Source organism: Mastigoproctus giganteus, chromosome 9 (assembly GCF_048544385.1).
Source record: "Mastigoproctus giganteus isolate SK-2022 chromosome 9, ASM4854438v1, whole genome shotgun sequence".
Taxonomy (NCBI): domain Eukaryota; kingdom Metazoa; phylum Arthropoda; class Arachnida; order Uropygi; family Thelyphonidae; genus Mastigoproctus; species Mastigoproctus giganteus.
The window spans coordinates 194,554,306-194,574,225 of record NC_143583.1 but is presented as its reverse complement, the minus strand read 5'-3'; the positions used below and the strand labels follow the sequence as shown (position 1 = coordinate 194,574,225).

The window sequence follows — 19,920 nt, the reverse complement described above, 5'->3', positions numbered from 1 at the left end:
GGGATAACAGGGAAGTTAGGGAGTGGTTGAAGGACAGGAGACAGAGTGGGCATAAATGGGTATTCTTTCAAATTGGGCTAGAGTAGCAAGTAGGGTCCTCTCGGGCTTAAGTGCTTTGACCTCTCTTGTTTCTCATCTTTCTTAATGATACTCATGAAGGATACGGGAAAGTGGCACAGTTTGTTGATGAATTTGAGTTTAGGAGAGATGATAATTTTTGGTTTTAATGGTGCAAAAACGTCAAAAGGTTATAATGCACCATTTAGGAGGGTGGTTAGCGATCAGAACCACACTATGCTGTATCAAATTGATTTGCACCGGCTGCAAGAGTAGGGGCTGAAAAATGGCAGCTGAAGTTTAATGCCTAAGAAGGCAAGGGGGCACATGGTGGTCTATGATTTATTGGAATATTGTATCCAGGTCTGGAGGTCACATCTAAAGAAAGATATAGAACTTCTAAAGAAGGTGCAAAGAAGAGAGACTCGACTGGTGACGAACGCCAATCATTGCCTCTATGAGGAGCGGCTTAGGTGGGGTCTCCAGAGCTTAGCAACTAGATATTTTGAGGGAAACGGATTTGATTGAAGGGTGTATATATAAATGAAATGAACTAATATTCTGACTGGGGAGCGAGACAAGGATTATAGGGTGCAAATATAAAATCTGAGGGAGTAATAGTAGGCTGAATCTTTTGAAGCTTACCGTCCGAGAGCACGTTGTAGAACGTTGGCATGAGTTTCCTGCGTGGCTGACTTGGGGAGATTTTGTCAAAATTCGTGGAAGAATTGGACGGGCACTTTTTTTTTTAAATAGGTGTTGCAGAGTAAGTTAATATTACGTGATTTTGCCAGTCAAGTCAGAGAGAGAGAGAGAGAGAGAGAAAAAAATGTTCCATGAAATAATATAAGGATAATACACGTCCTATGAAATAATATATGTGCTGCTGATGCACGTTCTATCCTGTCCATTTATGCTTGGATTTGGCCTGCTCAGAAACATGTTTTAACAGAGTTATACGGGACAAAAATAATAAGAATGTTGAGTAATTGAATTAAATTTATTTCGTTAAATTCGTTTCATTCATTAAAATTCATTAACGATTTTAATGCGTTATTCTTAAGGCACCTCCGTACCCACTAAATACGGAGAATGCGGCAGGTCAGGGAATGACCACCGCATATTCCCAGCCCGGATAAAGGGTGAGGGGTTGGCGTCAGGAAGGGCATCCGGCCGTAAAAATTGCATGCCAAAACAATAAAAACGCTGACTCCATATAATAATGGGAAAAGGGAGAGTACAAAAAAAAAAAAAAAAAAAAAAAAAATCTTACGGATGTTTTAAGAAGAGATTGTTCGAGTTCGAGATATATCGAGGGATTCGACTTACTGCCATTCACTATGGAGATCTGCTGAATTTTAATTACTGGCACCACAACTGCTTTGTTATACACTATCGTTTTGTTTTTCTTCGCATGAAAGAAACAAGGTGCAGAATTACATTTATAGCTTCTTTATGAATATAGCTTTTTAAGTTTAAAATCGGTAAATATAATAATGATCATAACTAATGATTTTTGAAACTACAAAGTTTCAAAAATCAGATCGCAAGATGCAACCACTAGTTTCTTATACCAAGATCTGCCATTGATGTTAACGCCAACAAAACTAAGCAAACATTCAAAAACTTAAAAGAACACCCGAAATTCTACTTACACAGAATACATATCTTGTCTCTTGATCTGCATCGGCAGGCCTCAGTGGACAACTAACGAGCTATAAAAGACATTATTCAGTTCTTAATGCGAAAGCACATTCAATAGTTTTTCAGGTTAGTATACACTTAGTGGCCACTTTATTAGGAACGCAAAATACTCGTGAAGCCTGACGAAGCGGATATGTCATTAACCGCGTCTTTTGCCTAACATTGCATTTCCAATTTCAGCAATTTCTCCATACTTTTGTTTAAAATCACTTCCAAGTGTTTAATTTTTTACTGTAAAAGAAAGCCAATTTCTTATTTTTTTTTTTTTCACTCTAATTCTAGTAAAATATAATTTTGTTAATACTGTGTATAGGGGGTACGTACATTTAACAGTAATAGCACGTCAGTAGGGGAATGCGCTTCTAGCCCACAGTGTGTTGCCGCAAGGTAACATTGCGAGTTGGAAGTGCATTTAACTGTTTTAAATCTCACACAAAACAAGTACACATACTGGCTACTTCATTAGGAAACCTCAAGTGACCTCCAATAGTTTTAATTTTATAGCATATTAATGCTCCAGATTAGATTTGAAAATAACTCCATCTGCACTGGAATTAAATCCTCAGTCCCATTTTTACTGACAAAGACAACAATGGTCTGATTCACCGATGTGATCTCCTCGAATCATTTTACAACTGGATCTTTGCATACCTACTTGTCGACATATAGGGCTTAGGCAATAGTTGCTCTTCTTTGGCAAATTATCAAAAGGATACCCAGTTCGGGGTTCCCAATAAAGTGGCCAATACGTGTATACTGAAGAATGCTAGAACATACAATTCAACTAATTTTACTCATCGATATAAAGAATATCAAAAAATTTATAAAAGTAACAAGCAATCCATTACTCATTTTAGCTAAGAGAATCAGAAGAAATACAATAACTGAACTTCCTCCTTGTATATAACTGCGCACTCAAAATTGTTAAAAGAGAGGAATGAAGTACTTTTATTAACTGGTGAGTATGTTTCATCAATTTTCATTATTTATGTTAATCTAAATTTTCTCACTGAAATACAATGCTGCAGATTTTGATCTTGTTTATGTACAGATATAATCCGTTCATACTATCATATTTCTTGTATTTGCACTTTTACTTCTTAGATAATCTCATAATGAAGTACTAATAAATGAGGTGTACGTTGTAAATACGACATATTATTCACCCTCCTAGTCACCATGTATGTTAGGAATAAACGGATATTTTATTCATTCGTTATTTCAATTGAAGTGAAGAAGGAAGGAGCTGTGAGAGAGAGAGAGAGAGAGACGGTAACTAAAGCCAAGCTACTGATATCGAGATTCTCGTATCTTAGCTGTGAAAAAAATTTCTAATTGCTTATCAAAAACGCGATATTATACTTTGGATAATCATAATGTAATTGTTTAGTACAAATATTTCTGAAGAATTGTACGTAAACAGGTTCTTATGATAACGAAGCTTTGTAAGTGGTAGGAAAAATGCACAGTTGAATTCAATTGAAGAGAAGAAAAGGCTCAAGACGAACAGGAACTAAGATGACCTGTTCATCTCAGAGTAGCGAAACGTGATCTACCTTCCAATTTCCAGTTGTGATTTCGCAATATACTTCTGCACGTGCGAAGATGTTTAAAGTTTGCACGTCTCGTTAACCTTTCAAACACTCACTGGCGAGTTTTTTTATTATTTTTTTTTAATTTCAGATTGAAGTCTACTACTTTGGATATGGCAGCATGCACACTGTCTCTCCTCTGCGAAAATATCCATATTTGATAATGAGTTGATACATTCCATATTTCTTTCTCAATAGGGATGCTTTTTTTTTTTTTTTTGTTACTTTTGAATGAGCCCAGCACCTTTGATAACGCAGTGCACACAATGTACTCCACTGAGATATTTGTATTTGGTAAATAACTGGATTAATCCTACTTTTAAACGACCTTCGGTTTCGGGCAATTGTTTTCATTCTTCTGGAACGGACAATAGAGAATTATTAGTAAAAATTTAAAAATATGCTCGAAGGACTTCCTTCTTCAAGAAGCACAGCCAAGTGCAATGGACTAACTTTGCGCACTCTCCATGCACTGACGACAGTAAAGATACCCAAGTCGTTACTGTTGTTAGCATTGCAAATCAACCACACTAAAAGACAGAATAATCTTGTAAATCCTCGTCTTGCGTTATTTCAGTTCAGAATTATGTGTATGCGTCCCAGGAATTGATGGAATCTGAAAATTGGTCTTCTATTTCTACATCTGGCCAGCTTCAAACAACAAAACATGAAGCAGTGGCGTGAATGCCATCTCTCAAAAACTTACTCAGCTATAACAATGTAGTGACGCAAGTAATAACGCATTGTTCTCGTGGGAACGGGGTGAGCCACCTAACAATTGGGGAGCACATGTGCATGGCTATGTGATTATGTTGGCTATTGAACGCAACAGCCTTTATTATTGTTTTCCAGAAAGAAAAAACTTTTGTTCAGCATTAGGACAACATCTGATTCTCTATTTAGTCTTTAAAATATTTTAGCGCAGGGCTTTAATATTTTAATCAACAACAGTTTGAAAATCCCTAGAAGAGAAGAAAACGAAAACTGATGTTCCCATCCCTCCTTGGAAACGTATATAGTTTCTAAATCATATTCTACAAACTCAAGAATTTCCGTCCCCCTCCGCATAAAATTATCATAAAAAAACAACTGGCATTTCTACTCACTAGCAGTGAAGATACATGTGTGCACACGTCTACACTGTAATAAAACTTAAGTTTAATGGATCCGTATCCAAATTTAAAATATTTCTAATTTGTTATAGTATTTTTTGGAAACTGTAGTGGAACCATGTAATTTCAGTAATGAAAATTCCTTTTATGACTTTGCAAATATAGACAGACGATATTAATTTACGACAGATCCCAGAAAAAAAGAAAAAAAAAACCTTTAATAATAATATCTAGTCGACACTGTCAAAATTTGTTCTCCAGTTGGGGAGGCAAGGAGAGCAAATATGCGAAAAAGTTTTAAAACGGCCATTACGCATAAACGTATGTCACGTGATGAGGCGAAAACAGCGGTGTTTACCATGCTTGATGACGCTAAAATATTAATAAATCAATCTCATGCACGCTCCGTTTGTTGAGCATTAAAACATTAATAAGCTCAGTAAAAATTAAAAGCTTTTAAATTTTTTTGCGTGGTTAACTTATATCTAATTAGCATGTTTTTCTCCCTTTACATTCGCAGACAAAGTAGCCTCAAGATTTTTGTATTTCCGGGAACAGAATTAAATATTACTAATAACAATTAAGTAAATGATATTATAGTTATATTAGATTATAAAAAATAAAATAAAATAATTAAATTATGTGGAGTTGGACTATTTTTCGAAAGTAGTGCAACATCAGAGTGACTCGTGAAGTCAAAGTTTGCTTGATGCCACATTTGCTGTACCGTACATGTACCATTCACACTAAGACGGCCATAGCAGCAATAAACGAATGTCTTTGTTGAAACTTAGGGAGGAGGTGAGGGGGAAAGAGAACTCGTTATGTGATGTGCGCAATATTTATCTGAAAAAAAAAAAAAAAAAAAAAAGTAGTCTCAATTACGTGATGATTTACACTTCATATGAATCATCTTTCTGGTGACACATTCAAAAATCGGGGAGCATTCTGTGGACAGGTAATGAAATCCGCGCACGTCTGGTAACCCTAATCTATATGTTGAATTAATTATAAATATCTTGACTATTACCAGCGTATCAAAGTAATGCGAATCGAAAGTAATAATTCATGATTTATAACAAAAAAAGAAAGGGGGGAAAGTGCAAAAGGCAACTTTTATGCGCGAACCAACGTTTCATTACTGCGCATCTGCCAGATCGCTCACTTATTCCTCCAATCAGCACACGGAAACAAACATGATACCCAGTGCTTTAGCTACAATGGTGCGGTACATGGATAGTCTGTATCGGGAAAAAAAAAATCGATAATTGCCGGATTTCTATTGGTCCAGTTTAGTAAAATTTAGAAATGCTCCACAAATCTTTTTTAAAGGGCCAATATAAAATTTTGTGAACATCCAATCCAGTAGGAGTCGAGTTATTGCGGACAGACGAACGGACATTATGCAAATAGTAGGCGCTTTATGTCCCTCTCCCTTCAGCCAATAAGATTCTTTTCCTAAAATAATGCTGTCGATAGTATAGTGTCTGTATACAGGGTGTCTCAAAAATATTGGTACAAACGTTTAGGGCAGATAGGTAACATTTAAAGGAATGTGAATCGCATAGGAACCCATAACCGGAAACGTCACGGGAAAGTAGTAGCAGAGGCACAAGAAGCAGAAGTGACACAAGACAGTAATTAGTGGCAAACATTTATTTGACATAATAACAACAATGGAATACGAGATGGATGCATTTCATGATGTTACAACAGATGCTCGAAGGTTCCACCACGAGACGCGATGCATGCGTAACACCGAAGCAGCATGGATTGGCGGACACGGTCGAACACACCTGGAGTTTGACAGTAGCAGCAGCGCAGACGAGTCTCGCACGAGATCCATTTCCATCTCCACAGGCGATTCATACACGATAGATTTGAGGGTCCCCCCCCCTACAGAAAGAAATCAAGGCTCGATAAATCAGGTGAGCATGGGGGCCAGGCAACTGGTCCACCACGGCCAATCCATCGACACCCAAAACGCCTGTTCAAATGGTCACGAACACACCTTCCATAATAGGCAGGCGCCCAGTCATGTTGAAATCGAAGGTTGCGTCTCACGGGAAGTCGTGACAATCCTTTCAAAGTATAGGGATCATAAAACAAGATTTGGAAGTTCAACCTCAACCGCTAGATTGATCCCTAAGGTAAAAGGTAAAGTGCAGCCATTATCAACCTACTGCAGGATTGTTATTTGGTTTTTAGGAGCATTAGCAACTAAGGCCATATTGCTCCGGGATATGCGGTGGTCATTCCCTGAATGACCTTTCCGCATCCTACGTATTTGGTGGTGACGGGCTCGAACCCCTGTCGAATCAAGAAGCTTGTGCTACGCACTGCTGCTCCTTCCCACCTGGCTACGGAGGCGCCCCCACTGCAGGATGGAAGCCTCCTCAACAATTCATGCTGAGGGAAACGGACCATAATCTGTCACGCTGGTCCAGTGCGGGTTGGCAGATCGACTGTATTCAGCAGTCAGGGGCCTGAACCCCGGTCTACTCAAAGAGCGTGTGCTACTGCACTCTCGCTCCTGACCACTCGGCTACGGAGGCCTCCGTAAGGTACTAGTTGCCAATCCGAATTTCTTAGCCAGATTTGCAACTAATATTTTATTTTATGCTTAGATAGAGCGTATGGAATTCGTTATAAGTTCTCTCTGACGTTTAGTAACAGTAATACCACAACGCAGTTTCTCTTACACTGTTTTACACTGACATTCCTGCTACCGAACAGTGTACCGCAACAGTGAAGCATAAGAACACGAACAAATCACGACAGCTATCACAACAGAACTAGATTCGAGCTCACAACAAACAGCCAGTTTCTAATAGCAAGATCCGTTGCTGTCGCCGCAGTCTGATGTAGGTGTAATCCAAATCGGAGCTCGACAAACTTTGCGGTATTACTGCTGCTAAAAGGCAGAGCATTTAATGAATTCCATCCTCTATCTCCAGTAGCCAAAGCCAATCCACAGACTCTTTGGGAATTTAGAATTTATTACGTTTAAAAGATGCTGAAACAGTGCAGAGAAGCCTCGCTCAGGGCCTTCTCGGGCATCTAGTTCCACTAGATGCGAATACATAATCAATATTTTAACTAAATGTGTGAGCAGCTGTATCGATCTGTTCTAAAGCCGTCCAAGAGGGGGGGGGGGAAGTTAGTTGTAGGTCTGTACACAGTGTTGTAAAGGCAATAAGTTCATCCCTACAAATAATGCATAACTCAAAAACTGCACCGAGATGAAAATGCTGGAGTTGAATTTTGCGACTGGATATCAATCAATGCAAGGTAAAACCCCTCTATTCTTTAAGATATGTTTCAGTTCAATTTAAAAGGAAACTCCTGTAACTGGAACGATGGACAGTACCACGAGGCGGAAGATGTCCATTCCCAAATCGATTCACGGAGTGCAGTACTCGTCTAATTTGTGGACCAACGGTTATAGCTCCTGTTTTATTTATTAATTTTTGATGAATGCGTGCACCCTGCCATATTGCATTTTTCTTGGACAGAAACGGATATTTCTAAGACGATAATGCATTGTCATTGGGCTCGCACACTGTGCACAAGTGTTCGAGGAACACAGTAAAGATATCACACATCTTGACTAGCCTCCAAATTCGCCAGACCTCACTCCAATTAAACTCCTCTAGGATGTTTTGGAACGGGAAGTGAGGCGCATGGAAACGTAATCGTCATCTATCCCGAGACTATGGAAAGCCTTGCAGCCAGCATGGTTGCAAATCTTTACTGACATCTTCAGACATCTTGTGGAATTAATGCCTAGGCGAATAGTGACTGTTATCCGTGCGAACGGTATCACAACACGATACTAGGTAGGTAGTCATAATTCAGTCATCACTGAGTGTATATATAAACTAAAAACAAGCAAATCTCAGGGAAAAAAAAAAAAAAAAAAAAAAAAATCACAGGTAAAGATACATCTATTAAAATAGAAAGTTAAATGTAACATTTCTAATTTTTTAAAAAAGTAACAATGTAGACGTTGTTTTTGTCAGATAAAAATCTGCCTGAGTGTGTACAAAGCTTAGTCAGATGATGAAAGCTCCAAAACATAAACGGCGTTCACGGATAAAATTTGCACGTTCAATAAACAAGCGCTTGATGCATAAAACACTGTCCTCACATAGGAGGGTCATCATCCATCGCAAAAAAAAAAAAAAAGTGTCGGATGGCTCTGTCCTATGCGGAGCGAAGCTAAAACAGTATTAGCATTAGTAGTAGCATACGATGCAAGCTTATAAACCCTCCCATATCACCTAACCAATCGTTCCAAACACCTAGTTCTTCGTTGAATTTATTTAAGCTATCAACTTTCACAACGTCAGATGGAAGTTTCTAGCAATCGACCACTCGCTGGCTAAAGGCAAAATTTCCGCACATCTATTCTGCAACTGTCTTTAACCAATTTGAGTTTATGTCCCCCTATGCTCAGATTACATACTTGCGGGGAGCAAGTGCGTAATCTGAGCAAGCAGAAGAATCCCATCAGCATTGAGTTTGCTCAAACCATTCGAAGAGTTATAAACCTCAATCAAATCACCTCGCAGGTGCCTAGTCTCCAGACGCTGCAATTTGCAGAACTTGAGCCTTTCTTGATGAGAGCACCCCCTTTGTTCCTTTCAACAATCTCATTGTCCTCCGCTGTACTCGTTCCGCCAGCTCTATATCTTTTCTAAAATGAGGCCTCCAGACCTGTAGCAGTACCCAAGTTGTGGCCTGACCATTGCCTTATACAAAGAGATAAATCACCCTATCCCTGCTTGCAAAATTCCTGTATATCATTGACAAGATCCCATGAGCTGCTCTGCTCAAAATAGCTTCCTCTTTACCATCCCTGTGCAGACCAGTCGGCCATTGTTCAATTACAGGATTAATATCGTATAGCTGGTTTGCAGTCTGCTCATGCCTATGAATGTTGCCACCGTGAAACCGGTTTCTTCCGTATTATCTGCCTGTAGTTTGTATAAGGGACGAAGGTTATTCAGAGATTTCTGATTTGGCGAAACGAACTTAGAGAATCGGTATATATTATACAATTTTGGTGGTGGTGGTGGTAGTGTTTTTATATGATCCAAAGCCAGCTCAACCCGCGTGCAATTCTACCGCGAATATGCCGCATTCGAGGGAGGGGGATTTGCTCGGATATCGTAGTGCCTAGGAAAACAGCTGCAAATCCCACAGATTTTCCTTTCGTGCACATCTGTGCAGATTGGCAAGGAGTCAGAATGTTCAGTTAGATATGCTGAGTAGAACAATGACCTTCTTCCAGTTGTTAAGAGAGAAGTTGTAGGCCACGAGCATGCCAGGGTGGAAGGAATGACCTGAGTGATGGGGCAACCTTGTCTACAGTGATATGTAAATCTCCGAGTAGCCGTTGGATATGAATACCGAATGGATGGTTGGTAGTCTGGCGAGTGTTGTACAGATTTTCCCAGCGTGGCTAAAAAAAAGGTGTCCAAGTGGGATAGTCTGGCAGGGATTTCAGTTTGAAAGCATACTGTAAAGACAACTATTTCCCACGAAGCAATAATAATGGTTCATTTTCTTTGACTGTGGACAGAAGATATTCGAAATGCTCCAGTAACAATACAAAAGGCCTGATGGTGGATGGGATCCAACCATCAGAGTAAACAGAGTCTAGCGTATGTATACCTGGGACCTATAATCTAATTTTTATCGTGCAAGTGCACGATAGAGGCATAATGAAGTACGTCGGTCAAATGTGAAATTCCTAGGCGATGCACTTTCTTTAAATACCAGTGTATATCATAGACAGGACACCATGTCTTCCTAGCCTCATTTTTACACTGAATGGAAAAGTCCATTCTAAGTGAAACGTAACCCCCAAGCCCTTTTCATCCTGAACCACTTTTAACTTTCCCCCCCCCCCTAATTTGTAAGTAACTCTTGTGTTTCTGTAACCTAGGTGCAAAATATTTGGAAATATTCAATTTAGTTACCATTTTTGAGACCATTTGTTCAACTGATTAAAATCATTTTGAAGCAAAATGACCAGGTTTAATTTGTTAACTGCTCCTGAATTTGCTCATCAGTAAAGAATGCAAGGAACAAGCGGCCCCAACATTGATCCTTCAGGAATCAGTGGTTGGGGCCACTTGTTCTACAGCTTCGCCCTAAGATATATCCATTTGTGACTACTGTTTTTTTTTTTTTTTTTTTTCCAGTTAGTCCGCCCTTGATCTAACGAAGGATCCTGCCATTAATCCCAATATGCTATAGTTTATACGATAGTCTTTCATGGAGAACTCTATCAAAAGTTCTACTAACGTTTAAGTAAATAACATCAAAGTTGTTCCTCGCATCGAAATGTTTTCCGACTTCGGCATGACACTTAATTAGATCGGTCAACCAAGTCTTTCTCCCCCCTGCTATGATCTGCCTTTTTAATCATGCCTTGATTTTGCCATGATCTGACTGTTTAATCCTGGCGCGTCCCTCGTAGTAGTTTATACGTGATTTTTCGTGTGGTGTGTAGTGATGATGGTTTCAATTTATTTCAAAAAGTGCATGAGTAATTACAGGTAATATGCAAGTATACACAAGGAAGGTGCAGTGAGATTTTCACTAAGACCCCCACTAAGAATAACCACAGCTATCCATGGCTGTGTCTTGGTATGGATGCTGATCAAATCACTCAGCAATTCTCAAGCGGTTTGTCGCCGAAAATCTGTAGTAAGTTTAGAAGTAATAATTTAAATAAATTGGAAAAAACAAACAAATAAATGAATAAATTTCCCATTCATTTCTCCAATCAGTTCAGCAACAAACAAAATATCCACTGCTTCAGCTACAATATACAGTACAGGAATAATCCATGTGACATGAATGGAGTAAAATAAAAGAAATAACTGCTGGATTTCTAGGGGTCTGATTTTAATGAAATTTGACAAGGCTCGACAGATACTGTCAAGAGATCCAAATATAAAATTTCGTCCGTCCACAGAGAATCGAATTATTACATGTGGACAAAGAAACAATAATTTGCCAGATTTCTCTTGGTCTGAATTTAATGAAATTTGTGAGGGCTCGACAAGGTGTATGTTGTCAATAGACAAGGTCACCTGTATTTAAAAAAAAAAAAAAAAAAAAGGGAAAAAAAGTGGGATGGTATGGAGCTCCATTGATGCACAGATAGCTAAGAAATCATATAGTCTATCCCTCAAATATTAACCCAGAGAGGGGGTACCTGTGAAGAAGGTGGGAAATGGGAGATTCTTAAACTGGCATCTACAGGGAATCCTGAACTGTTAGACATATATATATTTTTTTTTTTAACCAAATCATGACTGGTCCATGCATAAACAATATGCATGTTCATGCTTGTATTATTCTACGTATGTTGAGGAAAGCGCCGTTTATCATCAACTCTATTGAGCAATCGGATAGGTAGATATTAAGCAGGATCATTCAGGTAGAAGCTCGGGGTTAGGTCACGTTAAGGGAGGAGGTCAGCTTTATGCAGCACTTGAGAACTGTTAAATTTACCTAGCATAGGACATACTAGTAATTGATTAAGTTTAATTGTTGCTTTTTTTTTTTTTTGTAGTTGTTGGCACATCGGCTTCTGTGGCCATAGTGCACCTCCCAAGGTTTTTGCGGTACTTTGATCCAAGCCCGAGGCGGGATTCGAACCTGCGACCTTTGGGTTGCCAGGCAGCCACTTTACCCACCCGGCTAGCCCGGTCGGCTATAATTGTTGCTACCTGGATACTGATTTATTTACAGACTTCTTCGCCCATAGAGCACACAGCTCCTAGATAATGGTGAGAAAGCTGAGCATTACAGAGAATCAATACAAAGCAGTCACTAGTATTAAAATATATGCAAAATTTGGATTAATAAAAAACAAAGTAAAGAGCAATTTCTTATACATAGATCGTTTAAGTGTGAGATCAATGTTGTGATTATTCAATACCTGAAGGAAACAGAATAGAGGACTGCCAAGTAAGTGTTGAGTACAAGAGAGAAGCAGTGAAAAATTAGTTTTATAACGAGAATTCAAGCGGAGGTATAGCGAAAAGAAGATAGCTAAGAAAAATAGAATCGCTAGCAGAGTACGATATTGTAGACAAAAAGACTCATGGATTGTTTTCTAGGGTGGAGAGGAACGATTCCGAAGCGAAGGCAAGGGCGATTTCGAAAGCATAGGAATTTAATGAATTTGATTTGAATTTGCTCAAGTCTGTGAGAAAAATATTCCTGTAGTGGGGGCAAAATAATATCACAATAATCAAAAAACGGAAAATAAGCTCCTCGTAGAGAAGAATTATAACTTTGCCACTCTTAAAAATCAAAGAACTCTTAATTAGGCCTAGAAGTTTGGAAGTCCGAGATATTACGTGATCAACGTGACATTATGGGGGGAGGGGAGTTCAGATCAGAATAGGGCACAAGTCCTTGACTGAATCAGTACTTTGCAGTTAGAGTTTCCAATGTAATAATCAGTTATGATTGAGGGTCGAACTGCACGATTTGAGCGAAAGCGACTTAATTTACATTTTAATGGGTTTTTAGAAACAAGTTATTTTTATTGAGGAACAGGAATGGAGTTTATCGCTGTCAGCTGAAGAACGAATAACTTTGTAAAGTTTAATATCATCTGTATAGAATTGCCGTTCAACATTAACAGACTGAAAGAAAGTTGACAAGATCATTAATGTAAACAATAAAGAAAAGCGGACCCAAGGGTGAGCCTTGAGAAACACTTTGCGAAACAGTAAGTGGAGTTGAAGTACTGTCGATTATTACGGATAGTTCACGATTTCAGGAGGGGTATGCATCCCAATTCCGTCCCTCTCTTTGTTCACGTCCACAAAAAAACAACACTTATAATCGACACTTTCAGAGCTGTTGTGCAAGTATAGACGTATTGGCAAACTGAGGGCAAAACAACTATCCATTTATACCGATAAACAAAACAGGATATGCAATGTGAAAGAAGGGTGGAAAGGTTAGTACTTGATAACAGGTCACCCATCTGTGGAGATAGTTACCAGAGAATACAATAGTTAGCAATCCAGACCCATTTCACATATCCTCTACTGTTTAGGGCATAATAGCAGTTGTTCAAGACGACCCTCCCTCTCCCAGACAAACTTCACAGCATTTAGAAATGCAACTCGCGTGATGTCAGCAATTTGGGATTCGACAGTCACTGTTGACCTGCCGAATCTTATTTCATTTTCTATCATACGGACGGTAGACTGCGCATGCTGATAACAACATGAGGCAGTGGACCTAACATATTATCGTACACCGTTCAGGATAGTTGTAGCGGTGTTACAGTGTTTAGGTATTGTTTTGTTGAAAGTCTGAATCCTCTGATGTAATAATCCATCCATGCTGTTTGTGGGTTTTGCAGAACAATCAGAACACTTCCTCCTCTTACTTGCGTAGTCGGCACGAGCCATCGCAGTCTGCACCTGTTGTATCTTAAAAAAAAACATCCAGGGCAGCACATTGATTATATCACCGTCCTTCCGTGGGTTCGAATCCTATCAATGATGCAAGATTTTAACGGACTTTTTAATGTGAAATATCTTAACGCGCACCCCTCCCCTAATTTTCGACACAGAGTAAACTCGCAGCATGTATGTCACAAAATCGGGTGACGGAAGTAATTACGTCAATGCCCCATCACTCAATCGGCTACAACAGAGTGCACCAGTCTCCGCCAGGTACTGCTCCAGTGTGGAGTAACTAGCCGGTGTCATCTCATTTTGTGACAACTAGTTCTACTGTACCGATTTTAAAATTTCAAAAAGTGTAGTTTTAATATGGTTAGGGAAGGACGTTTCGTGGTTTCTATCCATTTAAATTATAATATATCTAAATTAAAGCCACTAAACCTTTTTGGATGAATTGGAGCCTCTGCTTCGGGTCAGCACATTTAGGTCTGAGCGTCCGGCTAGAGGATTCGGTCAGCAGCAAGGTCTAATGATGGGTATCGGCAAGATACCTGAAACGTTACTCAATGTATATTAGTTTAGGTAATACCTAAATAAAATTTTAAGATAGGAAGGGCGGTTAACACTTCGAGCCTGGCCATGTTGTTTAAAAAGGCTTGGATCGATTGCATATATGATCCGAAAAAAATGACAACTAAAGTTTACTGCTTCTAAATGGAAGGTTATCCATATCAAGCACAAGTTACGTTAAGAGGGAAGAGGAGTGAGGAGCTAAAAGTCGTTCGGGAAAAGACTTGGGGGTTATGATTCAGCCGGACATGATATTTACCGTTAAGTATAAATAGGTAGTTCGGACGGAATATGGTGTCCAGTCCTTCACAGAACCTTTGCGAGTTAGGGAGAAAGGTGTCATTATCCCTTGTTGAATCGATGTTTATCTTGTCCTTAAAAATTATTATTTTTATTATTTTATATATATGATATTCTGGGATTAAGTCTATACAAGTATGTGTTGGCATACTTATATATGGCCGATATGCTGCATGTTATTGGCGCTGAATAATACAAAGCGAACCATGGGAATTAGCTTACTTTCATCTGTGATCAGAGGAGGAAGTAGGGTATGTTAACTAATAATTTGAAGCTTTTAAATATTCTTCCCGTTAAATCTCTAACGGAATTCGAACCCAGCCCTCTCCAAACGAGAAAAACGTGATAAATTTCGTTATGGAGGATTTTTAGCTAAAATAGACAAATCTATTTGCTAAAAATCTGTGAAACTGGTTCAACACTTGGTAGTCCTCTGTTTCGTTTCCTTCAGGTATTGAATAATTATAAGATTGATTTTACACTTAATCCATCTGTGTATAAGAATTTTCTCCTTACTCTTTTTTCTTAATCTAAATTTTGTACATTTTAATTTATGTTTTGTATTGATTCTGCAACTGAGTTCTCGCCATCATTTAGGGTCCGTGTGCCCTGTGTGAGAAGTCTGAATATAAATAAATAAATATTCAGTTTCCGCTGTATTCCTTTTCTATGGATATGGAAATGTCCATATTTCAGTTAATTCAAAAGAATAATGTCCTATTCTTCTGAATTAGCATTCGCAATAATCTCTGTTTCTTCCAGATCAGTTCAAAAGGCATTCACAGGTCAACTCCGAACTCATCGAGCTATTTTTTTCATTTATCTCGATCTACTTTTGTTCTTTGGAACAACTTTCCCTTATAAGAATGTCCTGAAGATTATAATGTACGTAAATCCATGTTTAACTTCAAATATATTTTGTTTTATCAATTTTCAGTCTGCACACTATACCATAAATTTCAATACCTTTCGTGTTTGTGGTTACTACATTTTAAAATAAAAAATGAAGAAATAGGAATGGAAGTGTGAGGGCGTAGTCAGCGATTAATTGGGGTATCTGGGAAAAGATTAGGTTCTTGTGCAAACAGGGCCGGATTAAGGATGAAATTACTTGACAAAAATGTAAAATAAGAGTCAAAAGTGTTGTTATTTTACTTTAAAAATAAAGTAACAATAAAAACTATTTTAATAGAAACTTTTAACTTATCATACAATAAAAAGGTATAAGAATAAAATTTAAACACTTAACAAGTTAAGTTTAAGTATGCTTTTATATTACACGTTTGCGTGATTTATTATTATTAGAAATTTTTTATCACTACTTTAGAAAATATTTACACTGAAAATGAGGCCCCTTTTCGGGTGAAGCCCCTGGCCATGGCCGGTTTGGCCGTAGCGTCAACGCGGCCCTCTGTGCAAAACACCAAGATCTTTATGGGAGTCGACTTCCTTGCTTTCATTATCGTTGTCCAAAAACTTGTTATTCTTAGCCTTTTTTAAGGCAGAAATGTTCTTTCGAATCAGATTGAACTAATATCTATAACGACGACATTTTTGAAGCAACTGCGCCACTGAGTCGGAATTTCCGAGATAGACAATTAAAAATTTTAAGTTATCTCCGCATTTGATGAAATATTTGGGTGGGTGAAAAGAAATGGCCCAAGACGAGCAGCAAAGTGGAGAATGTCTCTCTCTTTGCAGCACACTCAATAGTGGGGGTAAACTTTGAAGGAAATTCTGTGAGACTAGCAAGTGCTTAAGTCGAAGGTCTGCTTCGAGGATGTGTAGGAGATTATCTGCAATGCCAGAGTAGTGCTTCTTAATTTGATGTACTAGAAATTATGATCAGAATTTACTTTTCTCAGGAAATTCCAGTGGTCTACTACAACAATATTGATGTCGTGATATGGTGCCTAGGAACTATGAACGAAATGAGGGAATATTATGTATCGACTTTTACAGAACAATCCTGAAAAAGTATTCTTTGCAACTTTAACTAATATTGTTCTCTTCGTCAGGAAGAACATCTTTCGAAAAATATAACTCCTAAAAAGTTGGTTTATAGAACCAAAGTGTTATGTATGTTGTTGTTAGATTTGTTGGTGCATCATCATCTGAGACTATAATGGACTGATTACTGTCTTTTGTCTTTCTCGTTTATCTTACAAGTGACACGAGTTCAGATAAGGAAGTATTTATTAATAAATTTTAGGAAAGCAAATTGTTAATCCATGTCCTGTCGGTCTCCTAGAAGCAGTTTTCTGTTCTCTCAGGTATAACGGCGTTCTATGATGATACTTTTATATTTCTCTTTAGTAAAGTGTTACTTATTTGTAGTTTAGCAGCGAGGAAAATCGTTGTGACAGCCTCACATTATGGGAAATTGGTACCATATATTAAAACCTGTGTCATCAACAGGTTTTTGTTTGCATTTCTGTCTTTTATAAAAATCGCACGTCACCGCAGCTTTTCAATTCTGGATAACCCTTTGATTATAAAACGTTTCATTTCTCAAGAATAATATAATAATAAGTACAGTGGACGCCGCTATTATTGCGATTACTTTGGAACTCAACTAAAGTGATAACAATAACCGATTAGACAAGAATGCTCTGTTTAGCGTTGTTTACTGTTGTAGAGCGGAAATGCGTACATAAAAAGGTGTACATGTATAGAAAGAAAACATTAAAATCAAGCAATACAAAATGCTTTCTAACTGCCAACGATTTATTCGAGAATAAAAATGGAACTATCATCGATGTTGATGGAAACCAATGCAAACCATTAAAAACAATTAACGAAAATATTAAAATAATTAGAAAAGGATTAATGCTCTACTGTAGAACAGTTAGATTGGTAGGAGAACAGATACAGTAATAAACCGCGATAAGACAAAATTGCGATGACACGAACCGAATCTGATAACAATAAACAGCGGGACTCCATAACGTTAGCTGATACCATAATTCGTAAGTGATAACCGTATCCGTGATTACAATAAGAGGGGTGCGCTGTATAGCTTAATAAGATCTTAATGCATTCTTTAATTAGAGAAAAATTCTACTGTGATGCAACAAATACATATAATTTTTGAAGTTAGCTTTCGTAGAATTATCGAAATCACTTTATATAATTCTGTATTGCAATAAAGAGAATGAGTTTGGTGGATGTGAAACTAGTGTTACTGTTAATTGATTAGTGCGGACTAGATAGTTAAGGGCTATTCTCCAATATACATATTGTTGTTGCAGTAAAGATTTCTTTCATTCATATTTATAAGTGGCTTGAAATGGTGTATTGCAAGTGGAGAGGTGGGTACAAACGATAGTCGGCCATCTCTGGACTACTTTGTCTTAATCCATGGTTATTAACCTTTTTGGCCAGGTCCTCAGGTGCCCCTTAACAGGCGGTTTTCGGATTTTTGCATGTATATACTGTATTATAGCGAAACCAAAAAAATAATCGCTACTTTTTTTTTTTCCTTTTTAGTTTAAAATTGTAAGAGTATTATTAAGACTCCAAATTAAAAAATAAACTTACTCGATGAATCTAATGAGAGACCTGCTGAATAGATTTTCAGCGAATGTCTGCTGAAGCGTCAAGTCTGTTTCTCCTTTTTGATTTTGTGTCGCAATATTTGGCAAACTCACATTCACATAAATACGTCGTCACAAATGGTGAAAGTTTGTCTGCTACATTAGGGAAACAGTCTAACAAACTAGCCTAACGAAGACAGCGGAACACTAAAAAAACCTTTTCTTGGAGTGACATGTCACAAGAGATTTCAATAGTTCATCTTTTATAGATAGGGCAGAGGAGTTTCGGTTTTTAAAGAAAGGAATAGCTATATCAACCTGTAATTTTCAGTGTCTGTATCGACATGAAAATATTACTCAAAAGCGATCAACAGCTTTGTGAAGCGGTCAATTATTGCTTTCTGTAAGTCTGAGTCTGCGAACATATTTTTTCAATAAGACATTTAGTAAAAATATCAAAGGGATCAGATTTTCCTGCTTCAGCTTTCTCCAAAGAATACTTTTATCTTTGAATGCAGAGATTTTATAATTAGCCTTGAAAAGTGTCATGTTTTACCTTGAAGAGGCCGCCGTAGCCGAGTGGTCAGGCACGCGGGTGCCGCGTGCATAAGTACACGTGCCTTGAGTGACCGGGGTTCAAGCCCATGACTGCTGAATACGGTGCTGTTATTTGTATTCTATCTATCTTGTGAACTACTGTGATCGTTTGGTCGTCAGAGTATAAACAGAAAATTTATTTTAAGTGATAGATTCAGTGGGTTCAGTTTGTGAGATATATCGGCAATTTTTGCAACTCCTTGTAAATTATAATTTTGCAGTGCATCTCGAGTTGTCTTATAGCTTCAGCTTTAGTGTCTTAAAAATATCTTTCGGTTTCGCAGGAATGTTTTTCGCAGCTGAATTTTCTTCATGGAGTACATAGGAACTACTTGAACAAAAAGGGTATGCTTTTTTTTTCTTTTTTTTTTTTTAAGAAAACCCCAAACACGAGGAATTAGAACCTACTTGTACAGCGCATAGAAGAGTCCAAATGGATTAACAACTAATGAAATCGACTTCATCCTCACTAACAGAAGATATATTGTGAATGATGTTACAGTCCTGAATAAGTAAATGTTGGAAGTGATCACAGAATGGTAAGATGTACACTTGATATAGATGTAGGAAAGGAAAGGAAAGGAAAGGAAAAAACTGACTCGAGTAAATAATACAAAGGTCTTTGAGATAACAGAAGAGGAGAAAAAGTAGTATGTACTGGAACTTAAGAACAAGTTTGAGCTTCTGCAGACTGCTCAGGACCAATATATCGACGAGGAATATTACAACTTTCTGAAAGTGATAAAGCCCAAGAAACCTAGAGGGAAAAAGAAATCCAAAGAAGAAAAAATTAGTCAAGAAACACTTGTCATGATGAACCGAAGACGACAAATGAAGAGCAAGAAAAACGCTGACAGGGAGAAAATTGAGTATACTGAGTTATGCAAAGTCATTAGAAAGAGACTCAGAGAGGACATAAGATTTAACACAAGAAAAGTAGAACAAGCATTAAGGGAAAACAAAGGATTTAAATCAGCAGCCATGAGCAGTAATACAG

General features: G+C 37.9%; 1 protein-coding gene across 7 annotated transcripts in view; it reads right to left on the bottom strand.

Moving 5' to 3' along the window:
• LOC150080996 (transcription factor AP-2-epsilon-like) overlaps positions 1–19,920 on the bottom strand; it is a 392,409-nt gene that overhangs the window by 143,164 nt on the left and 229,325 nt on the right. For 5 of the 7 annotated variants that reach the window (XM_090382049.1, XM_090382043.1, XM_090382044.1 and 2 more), the window contains exon 3: positions 1,713–1,772. The exons of the other annotated variants lie outside the window; for them this stretch is intronic. In XM_090382049.1, coding sequence (XP_090238175.1) covers positions 1,713–1,772 — 60 coding nt within the window. The remainder of the gene's footprint in view (positions 1–1,712; positions 1,773–19,920) is intronic. 7 annotated transcript variants of the gene reach the window in all.